We start from the raw sequence: 17,888 nt of genomic DNA, 5'->3' as shown, positions 1-17,888 counted from the left end.
AATTGTAATATAACATGAAAAATGTCCGTGTGGGAAATTTGACTTTGGCAGTTAGATCAGGTTGATATTTCAATAGCACTTCACTACACAGGACATGGTGTCATTTTAATTTGTGCTTAACTTTTTCCAAGACTTTCCAAATTTCTATTCTTAAGCATGATTTAGAATGTTTTGAGGAACTGTCTAACATTATATTCCTGTAAAATGTTCACACGTCCTTTGTTAATGAAATGTGCAGTTGGGCTTAGATGTATTCTCGTCTCTGCAAATGGAATTAACTACGGATATTCCTCTTGCCCAGAATGTATCCATGTGTTTGTGTGGCAGCAGAACTGTATTCCCTAGTCATTTTGGTTTCCGTCTTAATGCACATGGTCAAATACCTTGCTTTAAGCCATTGAATATTCATTGTTCTTTACAATATTAGCCCTTTAAAAATTGCTATTGTAAACATGTTTTCTGATGCTCAGGCTTTCTTCTGCACGATCAGAACCAAAGAAATGAGAGGGAGCCTAAAGGAATATAAAGGTATATAGAATAATGATATTGCACATCAGGATTGGTTTGGGGCACAGTCATATAGAAATGAGTGGAAAAGTGGAGCTTTTTTGAGTTGCTTTTTGATGTTCTGAAAGGACCTCAAATAGTCTGAAATCCTTGACAGCCGTTCCAGGTATTCCTCTGTAGGCCTTGACATAACTGCAAACAAATTTGAAGTGATTATCGGGGCCCATATAAGCCTTGCATTTGTTACAAGACATTGGTTTTGCATTCCATTGACCATAGAGCATTTTTTAATCAGGGACCCTATTTTAAGTAGGGAGTATTGTATTTATGTTACAAATGGGAATAGTAATGCAAAACGAATTGTGTTGACACAGATACCTTCATCTCAGTACCCTGCTTTAATGTATTCCCTACAGGAGACAAATGTATTCGGGAAATACACGAAAGGTTATAAGGTTTGGCAGCGAGAGATTGCATAAAAATGTGTACATAAAAATCTGAATGATTAAATCTTCATCCATTTAACTAATTTTAACAATACAAGTTGATTCTCTAGAAGTGGTTGAAGCTTGGACAGCTAAATAGTTTCTGCACGTGACAGAATGTTACCCATACATGCAGAAGAAAAGCAATGTGTCTCTGAAGACTTCCATTTAAGATTTAGCTTCCTTCTAGTTTATATCTCTTATATGTTTGTGATTCTAATTCATGGCTCTTTTCAAACTTGATTATGTAGATAAATTAGGGATGTCTATTCCAATTACACACATTCACGGCTAGATTCAGGGTTTAAGCAGGCTTCCCAAAACACCACTGTTGCTTATACTTTCTAGAGGTTCTTATAAGATTTGTTGCTGCCAACTCTCACAATGGGGATTCTTTTTAAGCTTGGCTACTCTTAAGTTCATGAAAAACCTTTTGGGTTCTGGTCTCTAAAGCCTCCAGCCAAAAGCATTTAAGCCATTCGTAGCTTGTTAGGAAAGCAGTTTTTAGAATATTGTATTTTAGATATTCCAACATAACATTTCCTAGAGTGAAGATCTCTTAAGTGTGCTTAGAAACAGGAAGTCCTTGTGGACAGGGCAACAACTATTATCATCTTGTTTCCATGGTTGCTGCTCCGTCTTCCCAACCCTGCTTATTCTGCCACTTCATTTAACTAGCAATAACTGGCTTGAGGATTGGCATAGTTGACATCTACCTTCTAGATTTCCAGCATATACTTGCTTGTCAAAGCACTATGCTTGCTGTTGAAAGCCAGGAATAGATTGGAAAGTATACTGCACAGCGCTGGGGGCACATATGTACATACATTTGCAGTTATAAAGTTATGGAATATTCAGCAATGCTCTTTACACTGCAGTTAATGTTGATTTGAATTAAATTTTTGTTCTCCATTGTTGATAGATACCCCTAAAAGATCATCATTCTAAAGTTTCTACAGTGCCCAAGGATACTGGCTTTTCACATCATTAAGATTGGACTAATTGCCTCTCATAATAACGATGCGAAGTTTCTTACCATGAGGTTGAAACAAATATCACTCCATTCCAACTGGAAACTAATATCTGGAAAAGAGAAGGCATAATCAAGGGACAAGAAAATGCCCTGGCGTGTAGACTGTTTTTGTGTTCTGTCTTTGTTTATAATATGTCGTGTGTGTGTGTGTATTGTCATGTATAGAGGTAGGATTATGTGGTTTGTAAAGAAAGCTTTTGGCTTGTACTGCATGTCATAAAATAGGAAAGCATGCTACTGGTCATAACAAACATGCAATGCATACAAATATTTTTTCCTTGACATCTGAATCGAGTGAGGCTGTGCAGGCGCTGGACCAATGACTGGAGGCAGTGAGGCTGAACAAGATGGAGGTGCTGTGAATTGACTGTTTTCGTGTCCAGGAATTGGGTTGACAGTCTGTTCTGAATGGAGTTGCACTCCTCTTGAATGAGCAGGTTTGTTGCTTGGGGGTACTTCTTGATCCAGCATTCTCACTGAAGGCTGAAGTGGCATATTGGTAGCATAGAGTGCCTATTTTCAGGTACAGCCATTCATGGACTATGACAGCTTTGCCACAGTAATCCGTGCTCTGATAACATCCCAGTTAAATACCTGTAATGTGCTTTATGTGGGGGGCTACCTTGGCAGAAAGTTCAGAAGCTGCAATTTGCACAAAATACAACTTGCACAAGATAAATGAAAACCTGCCCTGGTACCAGTATCCTATCAGTGTGAGCAGCTAACAATTCAGGAGTAGTTTGTCATCATCCCACCTACTGGAGCTTAAAGCAACTAACTTGTAATCCACAGCTGAAGCCTTCAGGACAACCACAGGGCAACTGAAAGGCAGCTCTTTGTCTGCCAACAATGGATGTGGGGCTCAGATAACTTCACCAATTACCTTGTCTTCTAGCTCTCCTGTTCTGCCTTCTGTAGGTGTTGGTGCATCATAACAACAGCAATTTATACCGCGCCCATCTGGCTGGGTTTCCCCAGTGCATCTCCCATAGGAGAAATTCAGTTCACCTATCCAGCTTTCCTCCCATCATCTGCTCCTTCTCTTTCTTTCATTCCTTCTCCTCTCCCAAATATACAGAAGAACTGCCACTTGTTCATTGTCTGCTTGCTTGTTATCAGTGCAGAGAGCTAAGTAACTGTAGGGACTAGGATTATACGGAGCTTCTGTTTCTTCTATGTTCCTGGAACAGCTGCTCTAGTAGTCATTGCTACTTTACTGACGTCTTCACTGGCTGATGGTTTTGAGACACCTAGAGCACTTATATTTTATTTATTAATTCAGAGTTTCTCCAAAGTACAGCATAAAGCAATATTGGCCTGTCCTGCTCTTAGCTCCAGAGTCCTTTGTATGTATGAGAGGACTCAGAATTGGTAAGGTCGGTTGTTACTGGCATGCTACCATGACCAGCCCAAATTTGTAGACGCTCTTTCATATGGCCTCAGTGAACAAAAGAAGATGTAGGTATTGTTCTTCACTGTGCATCCTGTAACAAACAGAATTTAGAGAGAGAGGAGGGTGGTTGAAAGAACCAGGAGATGAATAGGATGGAAATCACAGTAGCTGCATCCTTTCTTAGAGCCTCAAAAGTATCTACTGTCAGTTTCTTGGTCGTTATTTAATCTCACCCACCTTAATGTTTCAGAAAAAACAGGTTGTCAGAGTGATTGTCAAAGACCATGAGTGATATCTATCTAAGACCCATTGAATCAGCTTAAGACCATTGATTGCAGTGGGTTTACTCTTGAGTATGGCAAACATTTGATGCTCCCCATATGAATATACTAGTTTCCCCCTTCTGACTGTGTAAACTTAACCCAGTCAGACACTTCCTTTTGCAAAGTTGTTTAGCAAATATTGCAGGAATTAAATATTCTCAAGAAAGTATTGAAACTTGATGGAAGTAGTCAAGTAGATTTGTTAATCTAGGGTCCCTTCCAGGCTGCTGAGAAAATTCTGGTGAAGCATTCCATATAGTGGCTTTAGTATTATTACAGACATAGGAAATAATTTATTGCACATATCTGCATGCCGAGGGATGTTATAGCAAAAACTGTATTACAGAAACTTACTAATGTGTGTACATATGCTTTACTTCTAATTTAGATACCCAAACTTTATCTGAATATGAGATTTGGTATGTCAGTATGTCTAATCCTGCAAAGGTAAAATCATCAAGGAGATTATGATGGGAGTGAAATTGACAAGGTATTTAATAAGGGATGATGCATTTCTAATTAGTCCACAGTGCCTGTAGTTGAAAATTAATTGTGGTGTTATGTAAATGTCATGTTAATTAAGAGAGAATATTGGAAGTACAATAAATCTTTAAAAAGTTACCCATTTTAGTTAATATTTATGCAGGCTTGCAAAAGAATGATAGCAAGATATCTCAACTTTTAGATGTCTGTTCAGCAACCTGATTTCTTAGTTGATATGGGCTTCCTTTTTTTAATTGCAAGCATTCCAAAATACAGTTGCCTTTATAATATGCAAAAATTCTGCCTGTGCCGAGCCTTATAAAGGTTGGCAGTCATATGATTTATTCAGCTGGAAATCAACCTAGACTGATTCTAAAACAGTTTCCACAACCCACTGAGTGATATGGAAATGGAGCCTTAACATTGTGCATTCGTATCTACATCCAAATGTAATTGTTGAAGACCTAACTAACAGTTTAGGTTAGAACATGCCTTAATGTCATGTTGAATCTAGTGCCATGCTTCTCAAAATGTGAGGTGAGTGTGTTGGAGGTACCTGTGATTGGTAGAGGAGGCTTGACTATCAAGCTATAAACCTTTTTCTGTAGTTTGGTTAAGCCATTTAAGTATCTCTGTGCTATATTTTTATCAGTTTCTCCCATTCTCTTCCAGTATCTGTCTGCCTTTTTCCAGGATTCACTTAAGCATGAATATTGCTAATTAGTTCGCCTTTCTCATCTTGTGTAGAGTTGTGAGATATCAGAACAGATTTTTCTCTCTAGCATTGGGAGGCTTTAGTAGATACAAAGGTTGAAAACTACCAATCCGGTACCAATTGAATGCGTAGTACAGGCATAGGCAAACTTGGCCCCCCAGATGTTTTGGGACTACAGTTCCCATCATCCCTGACCACTGGTCCTGCTAGCTAGGGATCATGGGAGTTGCAGTCCCAAAACACCTGGAGAGCAGAGTTTGCCTATGCCTGGTATAGTACTTACTATGGTAGCAATCTGACAAAGAGCAGGTGCCTAGCACACAGCAATTGGCTTCATTCTAAACTGGGACAGTGGACTATTTCAAACTCAGATTAGATTTAACCCTTACTCCTGCTGTGGTTCTGATACAGATCAGTGTTTCCACATCAGTAGTGTACTGGGGTGAGTGGGTCCTGGGAGCATTTTTTTACCAGTTCAAAGCCACAACAGGCAGGAAAGGATCCCCCTACAATGGCAATTTGAGTGGGGAAAGTTTGCACTCAGTGGCAAACTATGTGTTCAACATCTCATGAGGTTTGGCACATATATAGGAGAATACTTGATCACAGAACAACTTCATTCTGTCAGTGAGGGGCTTAAGCAAGCATGTTTTATTCTTCATCTACCTTTGAAAAATTTCACAGAAACTGCTGATTTGTGGCTAGAGGTAGGAGCAGTTGCTGGAAATACTGCTGCTTAGTTGCTTTTCAGTCAGTGTTTCTTATGAAATATATGATTGGACAATACACAAAGCATTTTTTATTACAGTTCTCAGCAAAAGAGTGCAAAAGAACGATAGGTGAAGTTCTGCATTAGAGGATAATGATGAAGGCCTGGATATGCTTTGATGTTTAAATCTACAGTGATTGCAACTAAATGTTTTACCCTACAATAAATGTGGGTTTCTGGTTATTGTTTTTTCCACAATAAGATGAACTTCTTCCATTATATGAAGTCTGGAATAAGTTCTATCAAATTTCACTTCTAAAACCTGATGAAGTATAGAACTACTTCATCACGATTCCAACTCAGGCTATGTGGTGCCTGAATTGTAGAAAAATAATGTTCATCTGTTCTTCAAAAGGATATACAATCAGATTTAGATAAAATCTGAACACAAAATACGTCATACTCTTACGTTCTATTGGTAAAGGTAAAGGTACCCCTGCCCGTATGGGCCAGTCTTGACAGACTCTGGGGTTGTGCGCCCATCTCACTTAAGAGGCCAGGGGCCAGCGCTGTCCGGAGACACTTCCGGGTCACGTGGCCAGCGTGACATCGCTGCTCTGGCGAGCCAGAGCCGCACACGGAAACGCCGTTTACCTTCCCGCTGGTAAGCGGTCCCTATTTATCTACTTGCACCCGGAGGTGCTTTCGAACTGCTAGGTTGGCACTTCTGAATAGAAGAGTAAAATAATTACAATGCAGATAGGATAGCCGATAGGATAGCCGATAGGATAGCCGTGCTTTTACTACGTTCTATTGATATTTCATAGTAAAAGCACGGCTATCCTATCGGCTATCCTATCGGCTATCCTATCGGCTATCCTATCTGCATTGTAATTATTTTACTCTTCTATTCAGAAGTATATGGTGGCTAAAAATTATTTGAACTGCACTTGCAGGAGATATTTATCATTTTGTTGCGTCACTTAAGTGTTTTAAATTTGTTGTTAGCTGCCCTGAGCCCGGTTTTCTGAACCGGGAAGGGTGGGGTATAAATAAAAAAGTATTTATTATTTATATCATAAATAAATAACACAACAACTCCCCATATATTGAATCTCTTCACAAGATCAGATTCCTTGTAACCACAACCAAGTAGTTAACACAGGTGGGAAGAATTCAGTTTTGAGATTTCTATGCCTCAGGGTCACAAACATTATTTAGGACAGGTGTGGGGAACCGTCCCCGCCCCAGTTGTTGCTGAACTACAACTCCCATTAACCCTGATCTTTGGTTGTGCTTGCTGGGGCTGATGGGAGTTGTAGTTCAGCAACATCTGGAAGGCCAAAGGTGCCCCATCTCCACTTTCAGACTGCTGGTATATATTTCCATCTATATTTCTTGGGCTTTATCCTATTTTGATATTTTGATAAAGGTCTAAATGTACAGAAATTGTATTCATGGTTACCTTATGTGAACAATTTCATATTTGGCTGTTAAATTATTCCTTACTGCAGTTCAGGAAGATAAGTAGCAGGATTTCTGAAAATGAAGGTACATGGTATTGTTAGCCTAGTAAGCATCTCATTTTCATTGCTTTATAATCTGAGTAAACTCTTGCAATGTTGCTTACAGTAAGGACTCACTAGGGTTCCATTTTGTTTCACTGGTTGCCTTTTAAGCTGCAGCTTGAAATGTGCAGTGGGAAAGCTCCCTAAAAATTGTCTTTTAATGTTGATGAATTCCTTGGAGGACAACAAAACCAGTCTCTCATCAGTGCCCGCTAACTGTTGCAATACATGTTGCATTTTCCACAGGGAATAAATATTCATGATGACTTGTTCATATTGAGACACCTATACATGCAGGTCCCATTTTACAAACACAAGTGTGTTCCCTGGAAACAGTTTGTTAGGCAAGTGTTTGCAAAGTGAGTCAACAATTTCCATTTGCATAACAAGTTGACAATTTCCATTGTGTTCCTGACCATGGAATCTGTGGTGCATATAGCAAGGTTTGGGCACTAGTTCCTTGTGTTCAGATAAATGGATATTTGCATAGCAAGCGTTCATAAAGCAGGACCTGCCTGTATTGGAAATAGTGTGTGTGAAGTGGCAGTGAGGGCAACTTACACAGAGGCATTTCCACAAGGATGTGCTATGTAATTTAGATTATTCAAGATGTTTAAGAAACATGTCCATTTTTTTGGTGTAGGAGCAGAGAGCTCCAGCTTCATTATTATTGTTGTGACTCTTCCACAGCATTTGTAGCATGCCTATGCAAGTTTGTATTTGTTACCTATATGCCTTTGGATATTATACTGTTCTAGATGACCAACATAGCAATAATGCAAAAGTAATTTTCTGGAACTGACTTATTTCTCTGTTTTCAGGTGGGCCATGCACAGATACAGCTCATGTCTCCTTAACCACAGCAACCAAAAGATCCTGCGATTCAGGTAAATCTTAATTTCTTTTTAAACATCACATCAAGCTATATAGTATGCTGAAGGAGAGAACAATATTAAAAAATAACACTGGGAACCAAGAGCTGCACATTCACCACGTATGTGTAAATAACCACAATCAACCACACACTCACCAAAACATCAAGAATTACCAAACCTTAAAAGACAGCTGAACAAATTGTTAGGGTTCCCAACACCTTTTAAAAAATCAAATTATTTACACTAAAATATACTGCCATGGAGGGACACTTCTTACTTTCTGCAACAAGCAAGAGAGTCCTGAGCTGTCCTAGGCCATGACAGGTACCACTGCTGACTACTAGTGTTCCTTTTTGGCAATGAGCACAGCTGTAGCAGATGGGCAGTAGAAAAGCTTTGCTATGCTGCAATGCATGTCTCTCAATTTATTCAAGGCTGAAGGGCAAGTAGTCCTCACTCCTCCTACCTTTCTAACAAATGACACCAAAATTAAGCAAAATTATAGCTTCTACCTTTGCAATGGTAGTCAGTTATTTGGCATCCCAGCCATAGTAGACACCCCCTGAAACATTCTGGAATTGAACAGTCTACACAAGTGTCTTGAGGTACACCACCTTATTAACTTGCCATCTTAAACTATGCTTTATGATCTGGAAATAGCACAGGTCTAGTCTTAAGATTTTCTTATCAGCAGGATATCAGGTTCCTGCCCACTGCAAAACCAGTATGTGACTTTTCTCGTGTGTGTGTGTGTGTGTGTGTGTGTGTGTGTGTGTGTGAGAGAGAGAGAGAGAGAGAGAGAGAGAGAGAGAGAGAGAGAGAGAGAATGAATCCCCAGGACAAATGTTGAAATTCCTTCGTATCAAAAACCTTGGGATCTCCATTGCTAGATTCAAGACCCACCCCAGCAAGGTAATCAGCTGAGTTAGCTATACTCCATCAGAATTCCTAGTTTTCAAGTGTTGGTGGGTGGGAAGAGATTACTAGCTCTATACAAAAATGAAGTTTACTAAGATATCATTCTTATTGAGAGTAAGAAAAATAATAGCAAAACAGATTTTGGATGAAGCAAGCAGAAGCTGGATCCTGAACAAATTCTTCCTTTCTCCCCCCCCCCCCCCTTTTTCTTTTTTGCTGTGGTCTTACTTCCATGAACAAAGAGAATGGCTTTCATTGACCATCAAAACATGGTAGCAAGCGGTAGATGCCCCTTGGTGTCTTAAGCTTGGGGTCTCATTGGACCATGAAGCCTCTGTGCTTAATTGCCCACAGTGTCTCAAGAGAATGCAAATGTGTAACATGACGGTAACCTCCTTTTTGAGTAAATAGGTTTTGATGTGTGCATAGGTGTCAACTTAAGGGCAGTGGCATTGATTTTGACACTCAGTGTAGCTGCATGGAAACTGATATGTCATTAGCTCAGGGATATGCCTATGAAGTGCATCTAAACTAAAGAAACACAATAATTTTGGAAAGGGGGAGCCAGAAAAACTTCCCCATATCAGAAATTGCAGCACCTAATAGTGATTCTGCTACATTCACTAGCATAATACGAAGCCATTTATGTTAAGGTAGAGATAAATGAAAATGCCCCTTAATGGTTAGCTCCAACATTCTCAGTGCTAAAAGATTTTGCGTCTAAAATAGCTGTGAAGCCAATCTTCTCTATCCCAGTAGTCCGGCCTTGTATTTTCTGAAAAGAAATAACCACATAAGATTCACAAAGGAATGGAACAACATTTCCTGCTTTTTTCAATTTTCACTTCTGGTAGTTTTGGTGTATATAATACTTTCACACTATTAAAATGTTTATGTTGAATATATTGAATAGGAAAAGTGTTGAACCCCCATCCCTTTTCTGTGTAAGTACTTAAGCGGTAAATTTGGCCTTGGCCCTGGCTGCATTCACATGTTTGCAGATAGCATTTAGTTTGCCCTTTATAAATAGGCATGGGCGACGTTATTTGCATTTTAATACGAACTTACCTAATTTGCACTTCCCAGAACAATGCAGAAACTGAAACACAATTACCCTTTTGAAATTTGTACCTTTCTGAAATTTGTAATGCTGTTTTCGAATCAAAAAATGGACAGAAAAATGCATATTATTATAGAGAATTATATAGAAAAATATGTGTATTAGTACAAAACACAGTTTATTAAAACATTACTTTCATAAATATATGTATTAAGCAAAATCGCTTAAAAAATGCATACATTGTGAGAAATGAGAACAACATTTATTATGTACCACTTAATGCCAAAATAGGCTTCTAAGCAGTTTTGAGAATATACACACCAGTTTCACAACTTTATTGAAATACACAGTAATTAAAATGTTAGGTTTTTTTGTGCAGACTTCTGTGTCAGTTTACGAATCTGAGCAAACTAAGCTTCACAACAGGGAAAATGAGAAACTGAGAGAAACAAAAAATGACAGATTTGTCTGTACCTACCTTCAACCATAATATATACCTTCTAGCTTCTTCCTGCAAGAAAAGTAGTCCCAGTCAAACATGACATAATTCCGCCATAGTTTGTAGAGATATTTATCTGTTAAGTACAGGGTTGTGCTTTGCTAGATTGGGAGCAGCAGCTATGATTGAGCTTTTAAAGGTCTCAATTTGCTTGGAAGTGCTGGAAAGTAAGTGCAGTGGATATACCAAATCCAGTGGCTAGTTTCTTGGCTTTGGCTGTAATTTTTTTTTAGCTTCTTCTTTTACGCTCACATTTTTATCATGCGTAATATGTGCAGCAAGGACAAAAAAAAAAAAACCCCGCAACCCTCTGGTTCCACCATTAATTAGGTATGCTATTGCTCTGTAGTGGTAAAGTGTCTGTGCTAACAGTATAAAAAAGGTTAGTGAGGCCTTTTATTATAAAAACAACTTTGAGAGAGTTTTGTTGTTTCATTTGACCTTTAAGGTGCTCTTTAAGGAGCTCTTTAGTATTTGACTGGTGGCGGGCACCATGTTACAAATTCAGTTCTCTTTGGACCTTCTCACTGGAAGGCATGTGATGATGGAACACCGACAAAGGTGCACTCTACATCATAGGTCCTGGCAGTGACAGCGCCCATTAATGACACTTTTTTACCCTGCTCACTGCTCAGTTGTACTAATAGAACAGCACATCAAGCAAGGCTGTAAATAAAAGTTATCACCTAATAGGTGGGCACTGAAGTGGAACGTACAGGAGCTGAGGCATAGAGGCCTTATTACCGCTCATCAGCAATTATAAACAGGATAGAGTGTCCAGGACTTGCACTGACACAGCAAAGGCTAATAGAGGCTGGGAGATGATAATGTACCAAGATAGCATGATGGATGTTGATGGAATTTTACTGTCTCGTTTTGCTGCCTATTTCTGATATCAATTGTATTATCTCCTCCATATTTCCATATATTTTTTTCGGCGGGGAGGCAAAATGTGAAAGGATGCTATGCATTTAGTACACTGCACCCCATGGGTTGCATTTAAAAGATTTGAGGTTACTATCGTTATGGTTACTATACATTAAAAATAACTAACATTGGCAAAGTGTCTGTCGTAGGTCCCCCTGCACCCTAGGATTTTATATATATATATATTTTTGTACTTCTGCAAATCTTGTTGATAGCACCTCCTTGGTTCTCAGGAACCCAGTTTGGGTACAATCCTGTCAGCACTCATGAGTTCAGCTTACTATTAGAGGAAATGATAGTGTCTACAGAAGTGCATAGTGCCTTCCCCCCACCATTAAGCAACCACAGCCAACCAAACTTATGTTTCACTATTTACATTAGTTCTTTGTAGAACTCCATCTGCTGTGTGAGCATGCATGTGCGTCTCTTAACATACAGAGCTTACAGTAACTCAAATTGGAATTGCATCTTGTCTGGTTCAGTAAGGGGCAGGTTAGAATTCTTTCCAATATTCCCGCACTATATTAGTGTAACATCTCAGAAAATGAAATTGAGCTGCAGCCATGTTTCTGGGGGTGCATGGGTCCCACCCCCATATTTCATTATATTTATGGATCACTTCCTATAAAACACCTTGCAGTGATTTAACTCTAAAAAAAATACATATATAAAAAGTAAAACAATTTCATATATAAAACATTGACATATATAAATGACATATGATGACATTGCAGCAAATATGCTTTTACAAATACTATGTGTGATACTCAGCTTCTTACTCATATTAGACCTATTGAAATTAATGAATATGACTTGGTCAGGTCCATTACTGCCCTAGGTGATGATCACCTATTATCTTTCCTCCTGCACTGCAGCAGATGATGTCTAAATCATTCTGCTCTGTACTTTTGTATAGGTATTCTCTTCAGTTCTACAATAGTTGTGTACAACACTTTTTGTATGCTTAATTTTTAATCATCATGTCATGGTTGGTATATCATTGATTTACTTTATAAAGCTGTTTCTCTGGGGTGGTTTAAGTCAATGGCTGAATATTAGATATTTCTCTTAGTCAGCAGCAGAGACTTTTTTCAGAATAATTTGTTGTTGAGGACTGGTTAAAATCCTAAATTGGCTGTTTCTATGCAAACCAAGTTTTCTGCTTCAGCCTTTCTCATTGCAGAAATAATTCAAAATAAGGTTAAGTATAATAACTTAGAGTGTTTTATTTTTAAATTCAAATTCTCTATTGTAAAAGGGCCATTTTAAATGTGTTTTTTAAAAAACACAAATGGAAGCTAGAAATGGAATGTGTGTACAATCTCTTCTACACAGCTATAGCTGGGAACTAAGCAATAACTTCTTAAAAACTGTTGTCTTATGTTTTTAGTTTCTAGCAGCTACAAGCAAATGTAGATTTCAAAGGCTATGATTTCACCTTTGAAATACACATCACATACCTTGCAAAGATCTTGGTTCCACAGTTCCAAGTTTGTAACAATTAAGACTCAAGGCAAAATACTGTTTGTGTAATAAATTGTGTATACATGAAAATTGAAGTAGCGCTTGTTCTGAAAAAAATTATTCAGTGGGCCAAACAGATTCCTCTAACCAAAAGACTGTTGCCTATTTCTTAAAACCATGAACTGTCTACAGACATTTTCATATGGAAAAGTATAGATTCTGGTGTATGTTCTTTGTCTTCTCTCATTCCTCAGCAAACCACCTGATCAAGTCATTGTTTGTTCATGCCCAACACTCTTACTGCCTCTTCTTGCTTCTGGTTTCCTGTGTCTTTTCCTTCCTTTATTTTCCTTCTTCCATCCCTTCTTCCCTCTACAACCAGTGCCTAATGTGCAGAATTCTTGATGGATTTCATTTTGATAGCTTAAGTTCCTTTTTTAAATAGTCGGGGGAACTGTGGCAGTGATGTTTGAAGGCTCATTAGTTATTGCCCTTACTGATGTTTGCACAGTAGTTGGGATCATAAATGTCAATCTCTCAGGCTATGATAGGTCTTTTAAAAAAAACTCCCTTGAACGCCATGCCTCAAATACTGTCATCATGCCAGAGATTAATCTAACGATCCCTTCTTGAGAAGCAAGTAGAGATTGAGGAGTTTTTTCTCCCTTGATACTTTCTATCTTTTTCTCTCTTCCTTCCTGTTTACATATTCCCTTGTTCATCTTCCCAATTCTTATCTCTGTGAGGAAAACAATTCTCTGAAACATCAGGGAAGTGCCACAATTGCTGTTAGTGAAGCTATGTGTGTGCATGTTGTAAACTGTACTGTGTCAGGAGATTAAGAGATTGAAATTCAGCACTGACAAGTCCTGACACAATTCATTTCAGAATTATGAGACGAGAACATTGAATAATAAAGACATGAACAGTGACCGTAAGGAACAAATGTAACTTGCAGCCAGAGACAAAACCGTTTTTAAGGCAAGTGCTCTGCTTCAAGACTGCATTAGAAATTTTGATTTTCTGAGGGACTTAATTTCTCCTTTTTCTAATATTGCAGAGTATCTACAATTAGAAGAATCTGCATCCTTAGAAACTGTACACTAGCGAAATCCTTCTTTTCACTTGTGTTGTAGCAGCAATACACTGTGGTAAAGACCACCCTTCCTTTCTCTCTTCCCACCCCCTGTTCTCCAGTGATATCTCACCAGATACCTCAGCATAGTGTTACCCTAACCTGGCCTCGTGGTTTGCTTGTCACAACTCAGACTCTGGCTTGTATCTAGGCAGCAGAGAGAGAGAGAACTTTTAGCAATGTGCACCAACATGCTGCGCTTTTACATTTAAACCATAGTTTGTTTTTAACTACGGTCTAATGTCATGAGTGAGCCAGGCCAGAATCAACATTAGTTTAAGCATGCCATTTGGGGAATGGGGCTACATAACAAAGAAGCAGAGGTGAGTGACAGTTGTAGAAATTTAACTTTTCTATGTTCATGCCTGTCTTGATTTAAAAGTATTTTGCTTTGTATGGAAGGTGAGGATAGGTGAATGGATTCTCACAGTGTGGCATAATCTCTGGACACTGGTTTGTCCACTACCTATTCTGTTTGTTGTTGTTCCTTCCTGGGCATGGGAGCCCATTTCATTAACACAATACAAGCCCCAACTTTCCTCTGTGTCTTGACTACTGAGGTCAGCCTCCTTGGCACAGGGTGAATGAGCACAGAACTCTGTCTTGCACTTCTCCCCCCCCCCCAAAAAAAAAAGCTGTATTGTAACCAGCCTCATTACTTGCTTTCTAACCATGAAGAATGGGGGTGGGATCTCCTAGTCTGGAAATTTGCTTCAATTACTATCAATGGCCAAGTGAGAGGCAAATGGCATACCTGTTTGTGTTTGTTCACCACAAATTAAGGAGTGTTTGAGCACATGTTATATATGTGTTACTTTCAAGATGAAGGTGCTGCAAGACATTGGACACTAGCAGCAATTCTTTGGTGAAACAATCATATTATTTATGTGTTCTTTGAGAAATAGAAAAGTGGAATATAAATTTATTTAATAAATGAGATAAAGTAGACATACCCCAATTATACTAGGTTCTTCTTCTTCTTCTTCTTCTTCTTCTTCTTCTTCTTCTTCTTCTTCTTCTTCTTCTTCTTCTTGTTATACCCTGCCTTTCTCCCTAGACTTTGAGATTATATGTAACATTAACAATTCAATGTGTTGCATGCAGGGACTCAAGACAGCTTACAGCTAAAAATAAGAACAATTAAAAACATAGAAAAATTAATCATAGAAACAATTAAACATTGATAGTGTGTATATATTATATATAATCTATTAATATTAGTCAACTCTGGCTTACAATGAAAAGACCCACTAGAGTGCTGTTGCTTTAAGCTGCTTAATTAACCATCATCTATTTATAAAATATTTCCAATGAACACATTAACATATTCTGAAGACTCTACTGCTGTGACTTGGAAAGACAGTAGGCCCATTCCCTCTTAGTCTTTTGCCATCTCCAGATGTCCCGCTCCACTTCCCATTCTTTAAGGATACCTGGATGGGAGAGTAAAGGAACATTTCTCTCAGCATCATTGCTGTTCATCATATCATAAGCAGCTGGACTAAAGATTCCACACTAGGAGAATGGGGAGTATGGCACTTTCATCTGTTTCCCCTTTATGATAACCCAGAAGATGCAGGGAGCCTGTATGGGGCAATTGCTTAGTAACTCAGGCAGCAAGTTTAAAACTTTCCCATCACTCCACACACTCTGTGTCTACATGCTATTATGTAAGATGTTAGTTGTAGTAACCAAATTGCTTTATCAGGTGTATCAAGAGACCTCAGATCTTACTGAGCTATTCTCACAGAGCTTTAGGCATGCAACACATTGAATTGTTAATGTTACATATAATCTCAAAGTCTAGGGCTGAATATGCCATTCTGCTTTTAAAAATACTATTGGATGATAGCCTTATGTTAGCCCTCTCGTGGTTTGAAATGCAGAACAGGGAAGTGCTGGCCTATCTAGTTAATGCATAACCTTTCATTTGCAATACGTTATTAGAAATATTTAGAAATTTAACTTGCAGTTAGTTTGTACTCTTGATTTTAATCAAAATGTAATATATATACTACACATAGAGAGAGAGTGTAGAGTAGATTAAATATAATTGCCTGCTTTGCACATAAGAAGCCAGAGTGAATGAAACTATGGTAAGGGGAGAGAGACTTTGTGTTGGCCACCAGGCATTGGCATTTTCCACCTGCCTTGCCCCACCCTTTGGCCCCAGGAGCCTTAACAGGGAAGCTTTAGAGGAAGAACAGTGAGGGAAGAGAGGAACCTTTGGAACAGAGTTGTTGCCACGTGCATTATGGGCATGTGTCTTTTAATAAACTGAATGAACAGAGTGGAAGAATATGAGTCATGGGGGTGGGGAGTGTGTGTGTATGAATTAAACAGTGTTTAGTTTAGTTTATTGGTTGCTATTTCGTTAATGCTGTTAATACTGTTTTATGGATTATGAATTCTGTAGTACTTTGTGAATCCTTTGATATGACTTTTGTTGTAATTGTGCCGTTGCCTATTTTTTTAGTTGTTTTGTTAATAGTTTTTTTATAGACTGTAGTTGTTTTACTGATGATTTATAATTGTTTTACTAAAGATTTGTTAATTATGCTACATGATTTATGTTGTATTTGTGATGTTCTGTTCTGTTATTGCTATTCATTGTTTGTAAGCCGCTTTGTGATTCATGTGAATGAAAAGCAGCATAAAAATATAATAAATCACATGAAGAATGCTAATACACAGTATGCAAATCACACCATATGACAACCTCTTCACTTTGCCTTGCAGTGTAGAAAACATCCCATGCACTGGCTTAACATTGTATGTAAACAGGCATTCGTAGTTTGTTTTTTTTCCAAGCACACCATGAGAAAAAGCAATGATGAAACCATGGGTCACACATAATACTAAATCAGTATTCTTATTTCTTTCCTCCCTGCATGACAAAGTGGGGCAGGCGGGCGTAATTTGAGCAACGTGTTTGATCCTGGTAAACTATAGTTTAACTATGGCTTACTATTACAAGCAAACGAGGCCATTATATAGATTCCAGCTGGGCAGTCTAATCACTTGGTCCTCACTTCACACATCTTTTGAAGTGGATTGTAGGTTTGAAAATGCCTCTTTGCACACTGTGGCATTCTGAATGTTATGGGCATTAAATGTGTTAGCTCCCTCTTCCTGTAGGTGGCTTACCTGAAGTACCTTTCAATTTACAGCTTTGTAAAGCAATGTATTTTCCTATCTCCACTCCTTCTCAACAACATTAGTTTTCCGGGAGAGCAAAAATTACAAATAAGGTTATTAAAATATGTAGTACCTTGACTGGCTTTAAAGAGAGATCCTCAGAGGATTTTGGATCTGTAGCGGTAGGTACATGTTGTGTTTAGTTTATCTTGTCTGTGTATAATCATTTACATTTAAATTGTTGTTCTTGTAGAGAGAGGGAGGCACAGTACGGTGCTTTCATGTGCCGTCGTGGTTATTGGAGCTGCAGCTAGCACACTGTGCCCTAAAAATCTCTCTCCCGCTCAGCCAGGAAATAGGCTGAATTTGCGTTCAATTGTTTTTTCTTCAGAAGCAGAATTGGTTTGTATGTAGTCAGGACAGTAGGGAGGCTGAAGATGTATAGGAAAATCTACAAATGAGATGAAAAGCAAGGCTTGTAGTTGCCTAGCTGGTGTTTTCTCTCCATGTGTCATCACAAAGTCAGAGCCACAACCAATTGAGAGTAAGAGTACGCCAACTCATTTTGTATTTGGTTTTGTAAACCAGGAAGGGGCCTTGTGGGGAACAAAGCTAATAGCATCTTTACCTGGTGCCTGTTTTGACTACTAATTGGG

The 17,888-nt window shown here is 38.5% G+C and overlaps 1 protein-coding gene across 1 annotated transcript in view; it reads left to right on the top strand.

The window, feature by feature from the left end:
• The window catches only part of ZFAND3 (zinc finger AN1-type containing 3), a 133,005-nt gene that overhangs the window by 87,870 nt on the left and 27,247 nt on the right, over positions 1-17,888 (top strand). The window contains exon 5 of the mRNA XM_081904459.1: positions 8,038-8,103. Coding sequence (XP_081760585.1) covers positions 8,038-8,103 — 66 coding nt within the window. The remainder of the gene's footprint in view (positions 1-8,037; positions 8,104-17,888) is intronic.

The sequence above is a fragment of the Podarcis melisellensis genome (genome assembly GCF_964234715.1).
Source record: "Podarcis melisellensis genome assembly, chromosome: 3".
Taxonomy (NCBI): Eukaryota; Metazoa; Chordata; class Lepidosauria; order Squamata; family Lacertidae; genus Podarcis; species Podarcis melisellensis.
The sequence above is the reverse complement of the archived record's forward strand: the minus strand, read 5'-3'. Positions and strand labels throughout refer to the sequence as shown.